Here is a 15,871-nt window from a genome sequence, read left to right on the forward strand (position 1 = left end):
TATTGATGCCAGCGCACAAAGACACATAATCTGGTGTAAGTAGTGCAAAGTGCGGATGCCTAGGAAATGGAAATTTCAGCATTATAGTGTGATGAGTTGTCTTTCATCCCCCTTTCATCATGTTGTCTGGAATCACTGAGGCAATTGCTCTGTACAGTCCCATAAGAATGTGTCACAGCGCTTCTGGTCATCAAATGGAAACTGAACCTTTGAGCTCTGGAGTGCACAGTGCAAGTTAGATTACTTCCTTTGTCATCCAAAATATTTCAGGGCTGTGGTCCAGTATGATCCTTCACCAAAAACCCATATGGGTACAGTTAGAGGTGCTTTAAACCTCCTCAAAAAGCAAAATGCTGTGTTTACACTATTAGTATTGTGTTTTCAGCATCAGTCACGCTTCAGGAGAAACTAGTGGCTATAATTGCACACAACAGAGACTAAATTCGAGTATGCCTTTCTCACAAGAACTGTTCAATATTTTGCCAAATATAAGTGTTGTGATTCAGGAATCAGATGCATCAGAGGCTACTATGTAAAAACATAGGGTAACTGGGAAATCTCTTGTTGGCCACCAACCACTTTATACAGATGAGGAAACTCTAGGAGATGAACCAGACAGACAGGTGACAATGATTTAGTCTGAACTCTCAGACTACGGGGATGAAACAGAAAAAGTTTTGGATCAAATACTTGGTGACAGTGTCATTGCAATGAACTCTGCAGAATGCAATGTGTGACATGTCAGAATCTGTGGCCAGTCTCCACATCCAGTCCTTGCACGTTTTTCTTGTGGCTCGACAGACACTGATTTTTTATCATTAGGAATAATGAAAGAAGTATGCTGCAATAGTTACTGTGTATCAGACATCAGGTTTACTTTTGAGAACAAATGCAGACAATTCATTTTGGCAGAGGTAAAATGACAATGACATTGGGTCAGATGAAAAATAATTAAACACTCTGTTCTTCCTCACAACCTCCTTGCTTGAAATGTATGTAGATTGATCCTCTCCGTGTGTTTTGAGAGGTGGAGAAAGGCATTTTTGAATGCTTTGGTGTTACACAAAAAGAAATGACATGTTCATGTTACTTTTGGCTAAACACAGGAAGACGGTCCTGAATATGAATGTTTTTTTTCTTCTTCAGCTGCAGGGTAGGCAGATCAAAACCTGCCTTATGCTACAATGCACGGTTTAAATGGCTGAGAATCTGCACTAATGCAGTAGGTGTGGATCACAGAATTTCAGTATCCATGGCAGTAAATCAAAGCATTAGCTTTTATCCCGAATGCTGAAAATCAGCTCTTGTTTTACTTGTAACAGTGTTGCTTTGATAAAACGTGCAGAGAATACTGGAAATTGTCCAAAAGACGTCCAACAAGGGACTTTTAGAGGGAGGATGGAAATCAAGAGAACTCAAAGGCTGGAAAAAGATCAGTTATCGTCGTTTGCAAAACACAACCTCAAAGGATGGAGCCTGTCATATGAAAAACCATTTTCATGACATTTTGCCTGAGTGAGCGAAATCAGGCACAAAACAGTCACCCATCATCAGTGATGTTCCTCAGTTCGTACATGTTTTCGTCGGGGGGTGGTCTCACTTGTTTGTTTGACAGAAGCTCTTCTGTCAGCCCTGGTGACTACTCCTCAACCCCTCGCTCCAGGTTCTGTTTTCGGGCCAATACAGTTTCCCATTTACATGTACACCATTCTTAGGGGGTGTTATCACACTAGATTACTTTCAGCCCTCAAAACAAAGACTCAGAACTCAGAGCACTTAGTAAACAATTGTATGTGAGGGTGAATACTATGCACATTTGTAATTGTGTTATTATTATTATTATCATTAGAATAGTCATACAATATTAATAATTTCCAAGTTTAACTACCAATATAGAGGTCTGAGAGTGGATTGAGGCCAGTGGAGCATAAAGAGAACAGGGTTCTCTTTGCACATGTGACCACAAGAGGAATGTCAGCCTACTTTTTGTGTTTTTTTTTTTTTTCCAAGGATTGAATGTGAAATCACTCTTAGAGGGTTAGGGTGGCCCTAAACTTTTTGGATGCCCTGATATTAGGACCCAGTGGTACCTAGTTTTACCCCCAGTGAAGCCCTGTGTTTCTTGGAACCATGTAAAACCCAGAGAAAAAAAATTGGGTGTGATAAAGTGCACTGATTTGAAATCGGACAAACAGAGATAAACTCAGTGACCAGCTCTCACTTTTTCCAGCTGAGACTCTTTTCTAAGGTCAAGTCCTTTTTTATCGTGTAATCGTTTTGAAAGGGTTACACATGCTTTTATCTCGATCCGCCTTGACTGCTATTAGAGCCTGTATGTTGGTTTTAGCCAAGCCTCCCTCTCATGCTTCAAGTTGGTCCAGAATGCAGCAGATTGTCAGGAGCATGTGAGCGAGAGAACGTTTTCCCTTCACTGGCTCCCCGTATGTTTTAGGACTGATTTTATTGTTTGCCTACAAATCATTGAAAGGGCTTGCTCTAACCTGTCTCACTGACCTTTTAAAACCACACATCCAATCAAGGTCACTCATGTCCACTGACCAGCTGCTCTCATTGTCCTAGGATCAATCTGAAGCACAGGGGAGATTGTGCACTTGTAGCCCCCAAACTCTGGGATGAACTGCCAATTCATATATGGCATATAAGCCTTAAAACAAATCTGTATTCATTGAATGTAACACAGTGTGGGAATTTCCTCTTTATTGTTATGGTCTAATTGCTTTTATTTTCTAAGTCGTTTTATACAACATCGCTTTTGCTATTTTGACTGCACAGCATTTTGGTCAAATGTTGCTGTTTTTAAATGTGCTTCATAAATAAATCTTGACGCGTTAATCAATAACCTTCTTGCTTAACGGCTATAGGGAACACTGATTGAGCACTGCAGCTTTGAGATGTTCAATCATCAAGTGGGAAGAGTCACAGAAGTCACAAAAGTCAGAGCTAATTGGAAAGTGAGGCACACAACGCTTTTCTGTGTGAACTTGTGGAATGCTGGAGTATCTAATGAACACGGTGCACATAGATCAAAGTTGGCAGGGGTGTGAGTGACACATTTAAAAGTCTCTTCTCCCACAAAATGATTAGTTGATTTTCAGCAGCGTTTTAATAGTTGAATTAGCAGTTTGGTGAGAGTTTAGTGAAATTAGGGACATCAATTATTTAACAACATCTACTAACTGGAGAAATTGTGTCACTTAATGCAAAGACAAAAAACTGTGTAACTCAACTAAAATGTGACTTGTGTATTATGCAACACAATTGAAATGAGGCGATTTTATCACCTTTCTTTAGCTGCAAATTACTGGCTTAATAACTGAGCCATTAATAACCACATAAAGGCTCCCAGTAGCTGCATAAATTTAAACATTACAACACAATTGTTTTAGGTGTCCATTAGAAGTGTAATAATTCAAGGCATCTTATTACTTTGTGCAAATTACAGTATTTTTAGACGAACACAAATTAACAAATATGTATCTTCAGTGTTTAAATACATGGACGTTTTGATGTTCAAGTGCTGGTAATATCATAGATCTCTTTGTGTTTTACACTATTATATTATTTATATCCAAAAATAAAATTATTACAGATATTAAAATGAAATGCGTCATTATAACATTGTGAAATATTCTTAATCCTCTGAGCTTTTGTCATGTTTTAATAAATGAATGCTTGCTACATTGCCCCCCCCCTCTGCCACAGTATCTGGTCATGTGTTTCAGATGACACGCCAAATTCAACAGAGCCTATAAATGGCTGCTGGCTAGTGGTGGATGGACTCGGCAGGGTTTTGAGTTTTAGCATCTAGCTGCTGGTTATGTTGGATGCTTCCCAAATGGACCAATCTGTGGTAAATGGGGTTACACAGCATCTAAGGTTGCAGATGGTGTTCGAAAGCACACAAGCTCACAATGTTTTTTTCCCCCTCAACACATTTAGAAAAAGACCTGAACACAAAAAGTGGGTTTGGGTGGCGTGCAAGGTTGACACTTTAAGATGAAGGTGATTGTTAACACTCAGTTGGGGTTGGTATCCATTCTTGATCCTCATCTCTGTGGAGACAATCTTCCTCTAATAACAGTAATCTATCTCCTCGTTGGCCAGGACAATAGCTGTTCTGCAGGGGATGTAGATCTGAGAGAGAAAGAGACAAAAGGAAGAAAGAAAAGAGGGAGAAAAGGAAAAAGACAATCAAGGATTAATGATGTTAATGCGATCATACTTTTTTTGAGATTACTGAATCTTCAGGTTAATGTTTTTTTTTTTTTTAAGGAGGCAGGCATGGTGGTGCCTTAATGATCTGATGTGATCATTTCTAACAATCAAGGCTAAACAAAGAGGAGGAGACAGGAAAATAAAACGGTGAAGAGTAGGATGGGAGATGTATGTACAGTTTTTAGGGATATTCAGATCTGTACAGAAAAACAACTCTGCAGCGGAGACACCGCCGGCTTGATCGAAGAGGACCTGCAAGGTTAGAGAGGTATAATCAAAGTGTGACAATGTTGCAGCTACATGAAAACATCTGGGTGGTGCTGGAGTTAGCAGCTCTGCAGCAGAGGAGAGAACTTGTGTCTGTGAACAGCTGCTGCAGCAATTGATTGTAAAGCTATGAAGAATATGCATCCTGCCGTAGTTGATGCTTCAAATTTTTTGATCAGTAATTCAAACAGTTTCAGACTCACGTCATTAACATTTCATTATATTCTGAGCCTGTGCGTCCAAGTGAGGGATCCCGAGATGCGCGATCTTGCCTTAAGTGAGGGCAAAAAAACAAAAAAGTCCTCCGTTTTAATTCTAAACTCTCTAATCAATGCAATATCTGTGTGTTTCATCATCTGAAAATATTGGCTGTGTATCAACTGTAATTTTGGTATTCTGTGAAGATACAATCTGCCAGTGGGCATAAGAGGAGCTAAAAGAATCTCCTGAGTTTTAGTGGACTGAAAAAAAAACATGTCAGCAGAAAATGTCAGCACACTGCAAAAAAACAACAAAAAACACAGAAGGAACAGAGTCTGGAAATGTCAGCTTCCTTATATATACAGTACAAAGAAATCTTAGTGAGGGCGTTAGTTTGGAGCGGTGTAGCTAATAAAGTCTTTGATCAATCCTTTTGATATTCACAGTGTCGTTTGGAGGCAAGGAGCCACTGTGTACCATTAGTCATTTCAGATTTATGCCAAAGGAAAAGCCAAGCAGACATAAATGATGCTGTATTTCCCAACAGAAAAGTGAAAAACAGAGCAGAGCTGTAAACAATTCAATCACCCCCTGAACTCTTCAAGCCGCCCCTCGGCATCAGTGGATCTGAGCTTGGTGTGGATGTGTTTCTTTGGCAACAGTTTGTCACCGAGGGAGTGGAGCAGCCCAGTGCTGAAACACTGACACAGGCATTGGTGACTAATTAAACAGTCACAGTGGGAGAGTCTCCATGCAGAAGCACCGCAGAGAGAAGGAAAGGCAGAATGAATCATTGCACCTGTTTAGACAAAAGCTACCACTGTGCCTAACCTGGAATATGTCAACAGCTTTTATTTCCACCAAATAGACAATAAAAGTGACAAATTCTAAATCAATCTGTGAACAAAGAACAGCAGAAAGTCCCGTGTGTTGGCACGGCAATTAGTGGAAGACATTCTCGTTAACATATTACTCCTCACAGCAGGAAGGTGTCATAAATTAGAAACATACATTTTGTACTATAAATGATTCTAACGCTTCAAATTCAGAGTGGATGTATACAAAGGGATCAAATGATTCTCATTTTCATCAAACATATTCTCAAGCTTCATCAAACATCATCTCTGAAACAGCACAGGAGAATATACCAGAGCAGAAGTGTGACGCTGCTGTTTAGAGTCAAAACAACACAACCCATGAGGTGTTTAAAATGTAGGTACAGCTGGTGTGTCACACACATAGTGGTTAAAGAGCCATTGCAGTTATTTTGCTTGTTTTAGCCCATTTACTAAAGATCTCATGACTTTATACAGCTAAGCATTTGGTAATCTATCCTGCCGTGTTTTGGTTCATGCATTTTTCTTACTGTTGCAGGCACTCATCTGTTTCCATCATCAAGTTTGCAATATGCAGTTTCAGCAAGTCCATGTAACTGAACAGCTGCCACTGTGGACAGGTGACATGAGATAATGTGGTGAATGTTAAGCGAGTGAATCATCTCAGTATTCATTGTACAGCAATATCTACTTACAGCTTGCTAACATCAGCCACTATGAGCTGATTGCTATGCCAGACAATGTAAGGCAATAACAGCAAAACCATTAAAACCCCTTTAGCGTAAATGTTGTTTTCAGAATGTGAGTCAAAATTCACAGCCAGCATAGTTATATACAAAGTCAATGGGAAAACATGATTGGATGCAAATTCAACTGGATACAGCTATGCGTAAGACACAAGGTCTCTCTTTACAGTTTTTTTTTTTCCAATTGCTATCAAGCATTGGTCAACACTGAAGTCACATTTTCAAAACTCTTAACACAGTCTGCAAAGTGAGGTAGCTTTAGTATTGATCAATGCTTGTTACCAATTGAAAAAAAACTGCAGACTGGTTTGAAAAGTCTGGACCGAATTCAGTCAATCAACATAAAGACATACCGGTAGGTTCGGCCTGGGTTGAGGGGTGGTACATATTCAGCTTGCAGTTGCCACAGACCAGTGAGCAGCAGCTTTTAGATGTGCAGTACTGTCCATTTAAGTAGACAACTCTTTTATGTGAATGGAAGCGTTTCTGTGTTATCAGAGAGATCATCCCTGCTCGCCCTGATCATCTCCCAGTGCTAATTACTTCACATCCCTGGTCAACCTACGTTATGCTCTAATTTAGAGCTCACATCCAGTCGGCTAATATTAATATACATTCCACAGGAATAATGTCAGACGCAGTTCTCATCAGTGTAGCACAAACTCTGCTCCCAGCATTTTGTGAGGGCGATGTGCAACAAGAAACCCTGGTCCTCCTGCATCCGATTTGATTTGTCTGAATATGTCCATGGAGCCTTTGCTACTTTCTGATGAGTCATTTGGAGTAGGTGTTTATCACTTCCCTGGCAAACACTCACAAGCCACATTTCATATCCAAGCAACAGCATACTACCAGCAGTCCAATCCAGCGGCAGTGAGTGTACAAGTGAACCTTTGCAATCTGACTATTTGTTCCAAGCCTTAATATCTGAGCTGCAAAATGAGAGAAAACAAAACTATGCACATGTATTGTATGAGCAGAAAGTTAGCCGGGGCCGTTTGTCCTTTATCTGACTTTTTTTTCCCTTTCATGGATGTACTTACATTGCCTCGTATCACATTCACATGTGAGAATTCGGATTTTCTTCTCCCTTCAAGAGCAGAGTCCAGCCTTCAGGCTAATACTCAAACTGATCAATGTTCAAACACAGTGATAAAGGATTCATGAGGTGCTTTCACAGGAATATATCATCCACTAGGTTTCTGTCTCCTGACCCCAGCTGCTGGTGAGAGGACTGCCTGACTATCTGTGCACATTAACTCTCCAGACATGTCTCTGTTTCTCTCCATTACTCACTTAACAAGGATCAGCTAAGTGTAACTACTTCTGTCCATGCAGGTTGGAGAAGACCATGGATCTGACTGGGTAACAACAACACAAACCTGACTTGGACGGTTAACTGAGATGGTGCACAATTAAAGGATAATTAGGGCCAGAGCGTCAAGTTGACAACAACAGGGCGGTGTTCAGCTCAGTTGGTAGAGCATCCGCCCCATGTGTTGTCACTGTAGGCGACCCCAGTTCGAATCCTGCGCTGAGCGGCCCTATCCTGCATGTCACCCCCCCCCCCCCTCTGCCTCCCATTTCCTGTCTCTCTCTCGACTATCCTGTACATTAAAGAAACAAGGAGTTTCTCGCGACAATTAAAAAGTCTCATATTAATGTGGATGAATCTACGCTACCCACACTTGTTAATGGGTCCATTTTCGATAAATATATCGTTTTGTCTCTATCGTTATTTTGTTATTATTAGTGGTGGTGGAAATGCTGGGCGAGCCGACCAGCGTTTCCTACTTTTGGTTTTGCGGACGCTGCCCGGTGGGTCATGAGAATAACGCCACCGAATCGCCGTTTATGGTCGGAACTACGACGGTATGTGATCATCTTCAAACCTCTGACTTTAATTCTTGATGAATGAAAACATTCTTGACAAGACGTCTGTCTTGTGCCGGTCCAAGAATTTCACCGTGCGCACGGAGGCTCATGGTAAATGCAGTGTGAAAACACTTCACTTTCCAAAACTCCTCGTTGTCCCTTTAAAGGCAAAAAAGCCCCCCCCCCCAAAAAAAATTCAGTTGACCACAAAGGACACTACTGAAATGCACTTTTTATTCTTGGTCACATTTTGGGGGGCTTTCCCGTGCTAGACAAGTCAGGAAAATGTGCACATGGGGACAGCCCAGAATCTACATAATTTGGGATTTTTGCACATGGGCAGGGCAAAATGGCTCTATAGCGCCCCATTCAAATTTTTAAAACTCCTCTGCATAGGGGTTACTTTGTCGTATAGGCAGACTCAACTTAAGACTTGGTGGACGTCATCTTGAGACCGTGATCAAAAGTTATTAAATGATTGTCTGTTGGTCAAAGGGTGTGGCAGCTAGGGCGAGGCACATTTTGACGACATTTTTTTTTAATCTTTAAAAAATTTGAACAGCTGTCACACCTACATTGACATTGACACCTACATTGACTTACATGTACTAGGCTAGCCCTACAAAGCTGACCCAATCAGCATCATTCCTGTTCTACAACATGTCTAACAAGTTCAACCCAACAGGTGAACAAACCTAACGACTGCTACAAAGTTTCATGTCACAGCGTGCATGCAGCGGCACGATGAATTTTGATCCCTTGCAATGAAATTACGTTTGGATTTTTAATAATTTTAATGAACTCATAATCACCTGAAAATCAATACACATATCCAGAATGGTGAGTATTTACACTTGAGAGGGGTCTTCACATGAGTGGGGCCAAATGCCTCAATACATCCCCTTGAAACCTTGTCCACTGCTGCATGGTCCACGACCACGTGGGCTGCTTTCACGCCCCAGCATGGAGTCTGGTGATTGCGGCCACTTCAGGAGGCACACCACAAGACTGCCACAGTGGTGTGGGAATGGGAAGGCCCACTCATGGCAGCAATAACACTAAAGACAGCTCATGACTTTAATTAATAATTAGGGTAACATTATCATTATTGTTAAGATTGATAACCAAAATAAGAATTAAATAATTGTATGATCAGTTTATCAGTCATGAAGTTTATTGAACTTATGTTGCTAAAAAAGAAAAAAAACCCAGATGAAACTCATGTAAAATTTAAAAAGTTAGTTCATCATGATACCATAACTTTTCAGCTCACAGCATTTCAGTTTACAGGAAGAGTTACACTATAAACTATTTAAAAAGGGAGTTTTATATAATCATAGGATGATGTGAGCTAACATGCAGTCTAAACTCACAGGTACAAATCAATGCAAAGTCTAACCTAGTAAATTTTTCTCATAGTATATACTGTGTGATTTCAAGGCACTGCATGTGTGTGTGTGAAGTGTGAAACAGGTCCTGTACGTCCTGTCACAGTTTTACTCTGTTAGTTCACACTTCAGCATTGGGCCTTAGATCTTTCTGATGGAAATGTACGTCTTTTGATCATTTGCCACAACTCTGCTACATTTCCCTCACTTTCTTTTTCTTCCTCACTTCAGCTTAATTTCTTTTTGTGAAACTGTCAAAGGAGACATCCCCTTTGATGCATGCAAAGTTTATCAAAAGGTTTTGAAGCAACTAATTATTCATCAGCGTTTCTTAGCGTTGTGTCTGACATTATAACATTCAAACAAAACTGTAAATATGGCAAATACCGAGGAGGTTAACCAAAAATACGCTTTCTCACTCGGGGAATTTTAGTCCCCAACTATTAAAGTTTTTGTCTCGCTAAATGAATAAATTGGAATTGTTCAATAACAGTTGTCCAAGCTCTTGATGAGAGAGATTCTAATGAAATGCCCTGCAGAGAATCAAGCTGTCAGTTCACTTAGATGAAGGCTCAGCTACAACATTTTTTATTTGCATAAAGAGAAGAGTGCATTTTTTTCATCTATCTCATTCAGCATTATGGCAAGCTGTTCAAACATTCATTCTCCTCATATTACAGGGGCATATTATTGAGGTAAAATGAACTGAGCCCAAGTGCTGATTATTCTGTTATTACCACCAACAACAACAACAACAACTCTGGTATCATTATAAATCAGGCAAAATTTAAACACTTACAATGCTCTGAAAGGCAAATATTGATAGATTCCTTACTAAAGGCACACATCAGCACAGTGCCCATCAGCAAGATGATGCTCTGACTGCTGAGTGCATACTATACTCATTACTATACAATTTACAATTACAGTACTCAGTATTTGTGGGTTGAAACACAGACATTTTCTAACTCAGCCTTCATTTTGATCTCAACTACACAACTATAACGTTTCCTGACTCTTTCTTTGCACAGTTGTGTTGCTGTTGCAGTGAAAACGCCGTTGACAAAGATAACCTGTCAAGCTTCCACTATACCTGGCTGTAATTAGACACAGTCACTGATATGGATGCGATTTGAATTAGACAGAATCAACACAGACTGTGTTATTTTAAGTTTTACTACTTCCTGCCACAGCAATAATTAAGCATGGCAGAAAATGTAAAATATATTATAGGCCTACTTGATTGTTTTTTTTTTATTATTGATATAACGTTATTCGTTTTATTCAATTGATATAGACATCTTTTTGTTTGCCAGGTTGGGCTTGGTGTGAGTCCTACTCCAGCATGATATTCTTGATTTGTGATTTTAGTTCTTTATTTCATGCGACCACACTGTCAGATCACAGAGAGTGAGCAGCAAAGGAACACTAAAATGAAGAACTTATTAGCATTTTCAAATAGACTTGATAGCTTATTAGAAAGTGAGAAACTTATGAACCTTCATCAGTGACTCTATTAACATTTGTAAGTGTGGAGTTGATAATTTATTAAAAAGTTAGTCCTATTAACCTTTGTTAATGAGAAGAAACGAGAAACAAAAGCAAAAGGGATTTTTAATTCACAATCTGGCAACCCAGCCATTGAGCTTATTAGTGGCTTATAAATTGTAGCTAATGTTTTATCAACCTATAAAAAGTCATTGGTTCCAACTAATAAACCCTTTTTAAGGTTAACCTTTTATTTATTATTATTATATTATTATTTTTTATATATTATTTTTTTTGAGAGAGAGACAGGAAATAGGAGGGAGAGAGGGGGGAATGACACACAGGATAGGGCCGCTCGACGCAGGATTCGAGCCATTTTATTATTTATCTCACAAACTGGAACTGCACAACACAGAAACCTCCCCAAGTGTGTACGGTGTAGGCTACTCTGCATATGGAGAATAGGGTTATGGATATAACCCTGGTTCTTAGATTGAGTGTCTCAGTGCGGGAAGCTTGAATAACATTACGGCAGCCCGACCTGGCTGCCACTAATGAAACTTATGCCAGGAGGGAGTGAAAACAGGTCAGGCATAATCAAAAAAAAAAACCCAGCTAAACTCTACCTTAAGCAAGGACAGAAGTCTGGTGAGACACTTATTCATGCTAATCAGAGAACCAGGGTTATATCCATATCATGGACAATCACTAATATCTAGAAATGTTTATTACAAGTAGTAACCATGGGGCAATAAAACAAAGTACAGTCTCAGAAGGATAAACAAAGGGTGAACTCGAGCACTGACTATTATGAATACAGCAGCTATCACAAATACACTGTTGCCCGAAAAGTTGGATTAATTTTGTTTTCAGACACATTCCTTTTTTCAAACTGTCCACCAACTCCGGCCCAGGCTTTTGGAGGGACATGTAGGCCTCTTTATTGTTCTTTATTGAACACATGGCTTGAGATCCTAACAATTATCTTTCTTTCTCTTTCTCCCCACAAGACTCAATTTGTCAGATTTGGTGATATAATGTCTAATCAATCTCTAGCAAAGGTGCAGGGTGAGGCTAGTACTGTATGCAGCCGCACACACCACTTAAATAGAAAGCCCTCAGGCCCATAGGCCACCTAGAAGCTAGAGACCCCTCCAGCTATAAGACAGGGTAACAGTCTGTATACTATTCAGTGGGAGAGATACTCCTTGGACACAGGCTTCCACACATATGGTTTTGCTGAAGTTGCACAGTGAACAAATATTTGAGCTCCTCAGAAGAGATCAAGAGATGGGGAGAAGGGGAAGCACAAGCCTATAACCTTCGAGGTGGACTGGGATTTGGCTGCATCCTAACATTAGTAATCCTAGGGGAAAACTGTAAACATGCCTGATTTATGGAAAGTGCATGGATTTCATGTGCGAAGCAAAGGCTGAAGCAAGCAATAAGGCTGTCTTCAAGGACAACATCTTCAACTCTAACTGTTTCAAGGGGTCAAAAGGGCAACAGGAGAGAGCATTTATTACAGTGAAAAGATCCCACAATGGAGCCAGTGGCCTTGATGTAGGCAATTTACAGGGTTCGCCCTTCATGAATCACTAAAAACTGTTGACCCAATCTTTCTGTTAAAACCAATATAACAGGCTGAAATAGCTGCTAGATAGATCTTACTTTACCCTCGTTAAGACCCTGTAAAAATGAAAGAATCACTGCCACAATACAAGGAAAGGGACTGAAGCCATGGTGCACTGCTGGGGGAGAGCCATTGTATTTATTCTGAACCACTCATGGGACAAGCCCATAGAGCTAGGACAATCTTTAGCCACTCATGTGCCAGTGCATCCATCCAAGTGAGGTTACCTGACCAATTCTAATGGTCACCTGATCAAACGTAACAAAAACTGTTTCACCACCTTGGGTTAAAGCTTCCAGTCCAGACAGGGGTGTGGGCTCTTGATAACAGATCCACCTCTAATTCGGAATACCCGGCACATGAGTTGTTCTCAATTACTGCACACTGCTCCAAACTAAAAGTGTGTGCCAACATGTGCAACTGCCCCTTTGTCTGTTGATGTAGAACAGTTATCTGTCTTATCTGTGGAATTATCTGTCCTAATTAGGGCATGATGACCCCTCGGTCCAGGGAGGATGCAGAGGCTACACAGTGTTGGATGCCTCTCCAATAGAGATGCCACTGGAAACCATCAGGCTCAGCAGCCACTGGAATTGTGTGAGACCATATTTCTCCTGTAAGACAGTGCTAGTTTGTCTGCATACTGTAGGGTCCAGTCTTGCCAGGGACAGAAATGCCTTGGCTTGAGAGCCAAGAATGAGCGAATGCCCTTCTCCACATTTATCTGAATATCCTTTCTTTCCTGAGGTTGAAATTTTCTACTGGAAGACTTTTTCTGATCATAAAAGCAGATTATTTCTTTGAAATGTTGGGGAATGATCTTGACTCCAGGTCTGTATCTCTATCAATCTGCCCAGCTTAACCAGAAGGAGACAGCCAATCCAGCTGGCATGTTGGCACCCTCTTGTGGCTGGGGTGTGTAGCACATGCTGTTATGTGCTATTAAGATTGGCGTTAAGTGATGACAGAAAAGACTGATTTGCTGTTGAAAAATAGCATTTTTTTTCTTAACACTTGACCATTTTCTCAACAGTCTGCTTGGAGAGATTCTTAGTTCAAAATGCATGAGAAAAGTGGTGACAACACTGAACACGTTCTCTTTGTCTTCCTTTGGGTGGCAAAGGAACATGTACTTGGTTCTGCACTCTGTGTGGAACATATTCCATTCAACTTGCTACAGATTGGCCCTTGGAGGTGACATCTGAATGCAGTCCATCTTAGAGGGGAGAGATGGAGCTGGAGAAGACAGAGAGGTCTTTGGATTTAGATGGGTCACTATCAGCAGCTCTATGGATGGCAACTCTCGGATGCTATCCACTCAAAATGCAACAGGAATTTCTTGCCGTACGGTCTCTCCATCTACATCATCACTATCAAATTGTTCTGAAAAATTGCATCTGTGTATTTTTATGTTCATCAGTAACTTGCCATCACCAAGAAACCCCCACTGGGATGGCAAACCACTGGATGCTGATTCTGAAAACTGAGCACTTGCACATGTCCTGCATACTACCCTCCCTTGGTACTGGGGTACTTTGAAAACATGTGAGTGCCAGCAAGGAAAATAGTTTCCATCTCTTCTATGAGATCAGACAACAGGAGCTTCAAATCAAACTCTCTCTCATCATCATCAATGTCTCCTTTTGTGGTTGGCATGAACAGAAGAGAAGTCATCCCTCACCCGTGTCTTGAAAAGTGAAAATGACGGCAGGAGCTGGGCATCTGATATGATCTCCCATTTACTGTATATGAAGGTGAACATGGTATTTGTGACATCAATCAAGTTTTTAAAGAACAGCCACGCCCTCAATATTAGCGTTTCATTCTTGAAGCCAGCTTCATGTGGCCTTTCAAGGAACTGCAGTTTTTAGCACTTCTCTGTTGGTGCAGTGTACAGTGTTGAACTACAACTGTGGGTGTTAGGGGTTACAGTACATGTCACACACATTGACTTGCATGGATCCACTGAGCAGTTCTCTCCCTCTTCCTGGTGGGCTAGTCCACAGCAAAGCAGCTCACATGGGAAAGCAGTACAGTGAATATATTCAAATGTTGTTGTTTGTCCCATTAATATAGTGCTGTTAACAGCTTCTCACTTCTATATAGCAGCAGAGTGGCATCCCATCTTGACATAGGCATCATCATGTTTGTCATGAGACCAGAAGTCATTATCATAGTCAGACAAGAAATACATGAAAACACCTGTTTTCTAATAATGTTATACACAACTATTTCATTTTTTGTTTGTAGATTTGTTTTTAAGGAGGTAGGCACATTTCTTTCATTTTTATAATTTTACGGTAATGGTGAAAAAGACCTGACTGAAGGAGCCAAAGAAGGCAAGAGTAGAGAACCAGATTTGTAGACATAGGGTCTATACGGTTCATCCCAGTGTACTGCGCAATCATGATTCTTCAGACTGTGCTGGTTTCATCCAATTATGTGCATTCTCCATCTGAGGAGTGATGCGTTCTGGAGAATATGAGAGTTTATTATCGTTCCATAATGAGGAAGCTGGACAACTGATGGGCCCATTAAAGACACCGGAGATAAGAAGTTTCCGGAAGACTTTGAAAGCAACAGTTGTTAAATTAAACATGGATGGTGTGGGCACCTTTTGCAGCCCCCACAAAGACTCTTGTCTGATTAGTCTTGTCATAACCAGGTAGGTGTGAGGAGGAGGAGAAAAAACATCTTTATGCAAGACTACAGTCTCACTGTGCAATCTCTATGAGAGGGCCTGAAGGAGATACAGTACAGTATGTGCTGAAGGGTCCCACCCTGCCTCCGCCCTCTCTTCCTGTCGGTTCCATTCCCCTCACTTCCTTTCATTCCCCATTAATCCATGATGGTGCCAACATTAGCAGATGACTTGTTAACTAAATTTCACATTTTGGCCAAGAGGGACGTGGGTGAAGCAGTAGTGTGTGAATTAATAAGAGGTAGAAAAGATTTAAGAGAATGTGGAATTTGAATCCTTACCTGATGAAACCTAAGCTAATACGATGGAGGATCAGAGTCTGCATGAAAGAGGAAGAGGCTTTTTAACGAGGGTCGACAGAATCTTAAATAATGTTGAATTGATGATCTTAAAAGTAGTGTCAGTTATGCCAAACGCATTTTTGATGGATTAAAGTACACCGTCCAACTCTTAATATAGAGTAATATCCCCTATCCGTTAACTGAAACACTTTGGGCATT

At 40.6% G+C, this 15,871-nt stretch overlaps 1 protein-coding gene across 1 annotated transcript in view; it reads right to left on the minus strand.

The window, feature by feature from the left end:
- Window positions 1-850: 850 nt before the first annotated feature.
- gbe1b (glucan (1,4-alpha-), branching enzyme 1b) overlaps window positions 851-15,871 on the minus strand; it is a 94,523-nt gene continuing 79,502 nt past the window's right edge. Inside the window, exon 16 of the mRNA XM_083985238.1 lies at window positions 851-4,155. Coding sequence (XP_083841364.1) covers window positions 4,093-4,155 — 63 coding nt within the window. The 3' untranslated portion in view covers window positions 851-4,092. The remainder of the gene's footprint in view (window positions 4,156-15,871) is intronic.

Source organism: Trachurus trachurus (assembly GCF_905171665.1).
Source record: "Trachurus trachurus genome assembly, chromosome: 13".
NCBI lineage: Eukaryota > Metazoa > Chordata > Actinopteri > Carangiformes > Carangidae > Trachurus > Trachurus trachurus.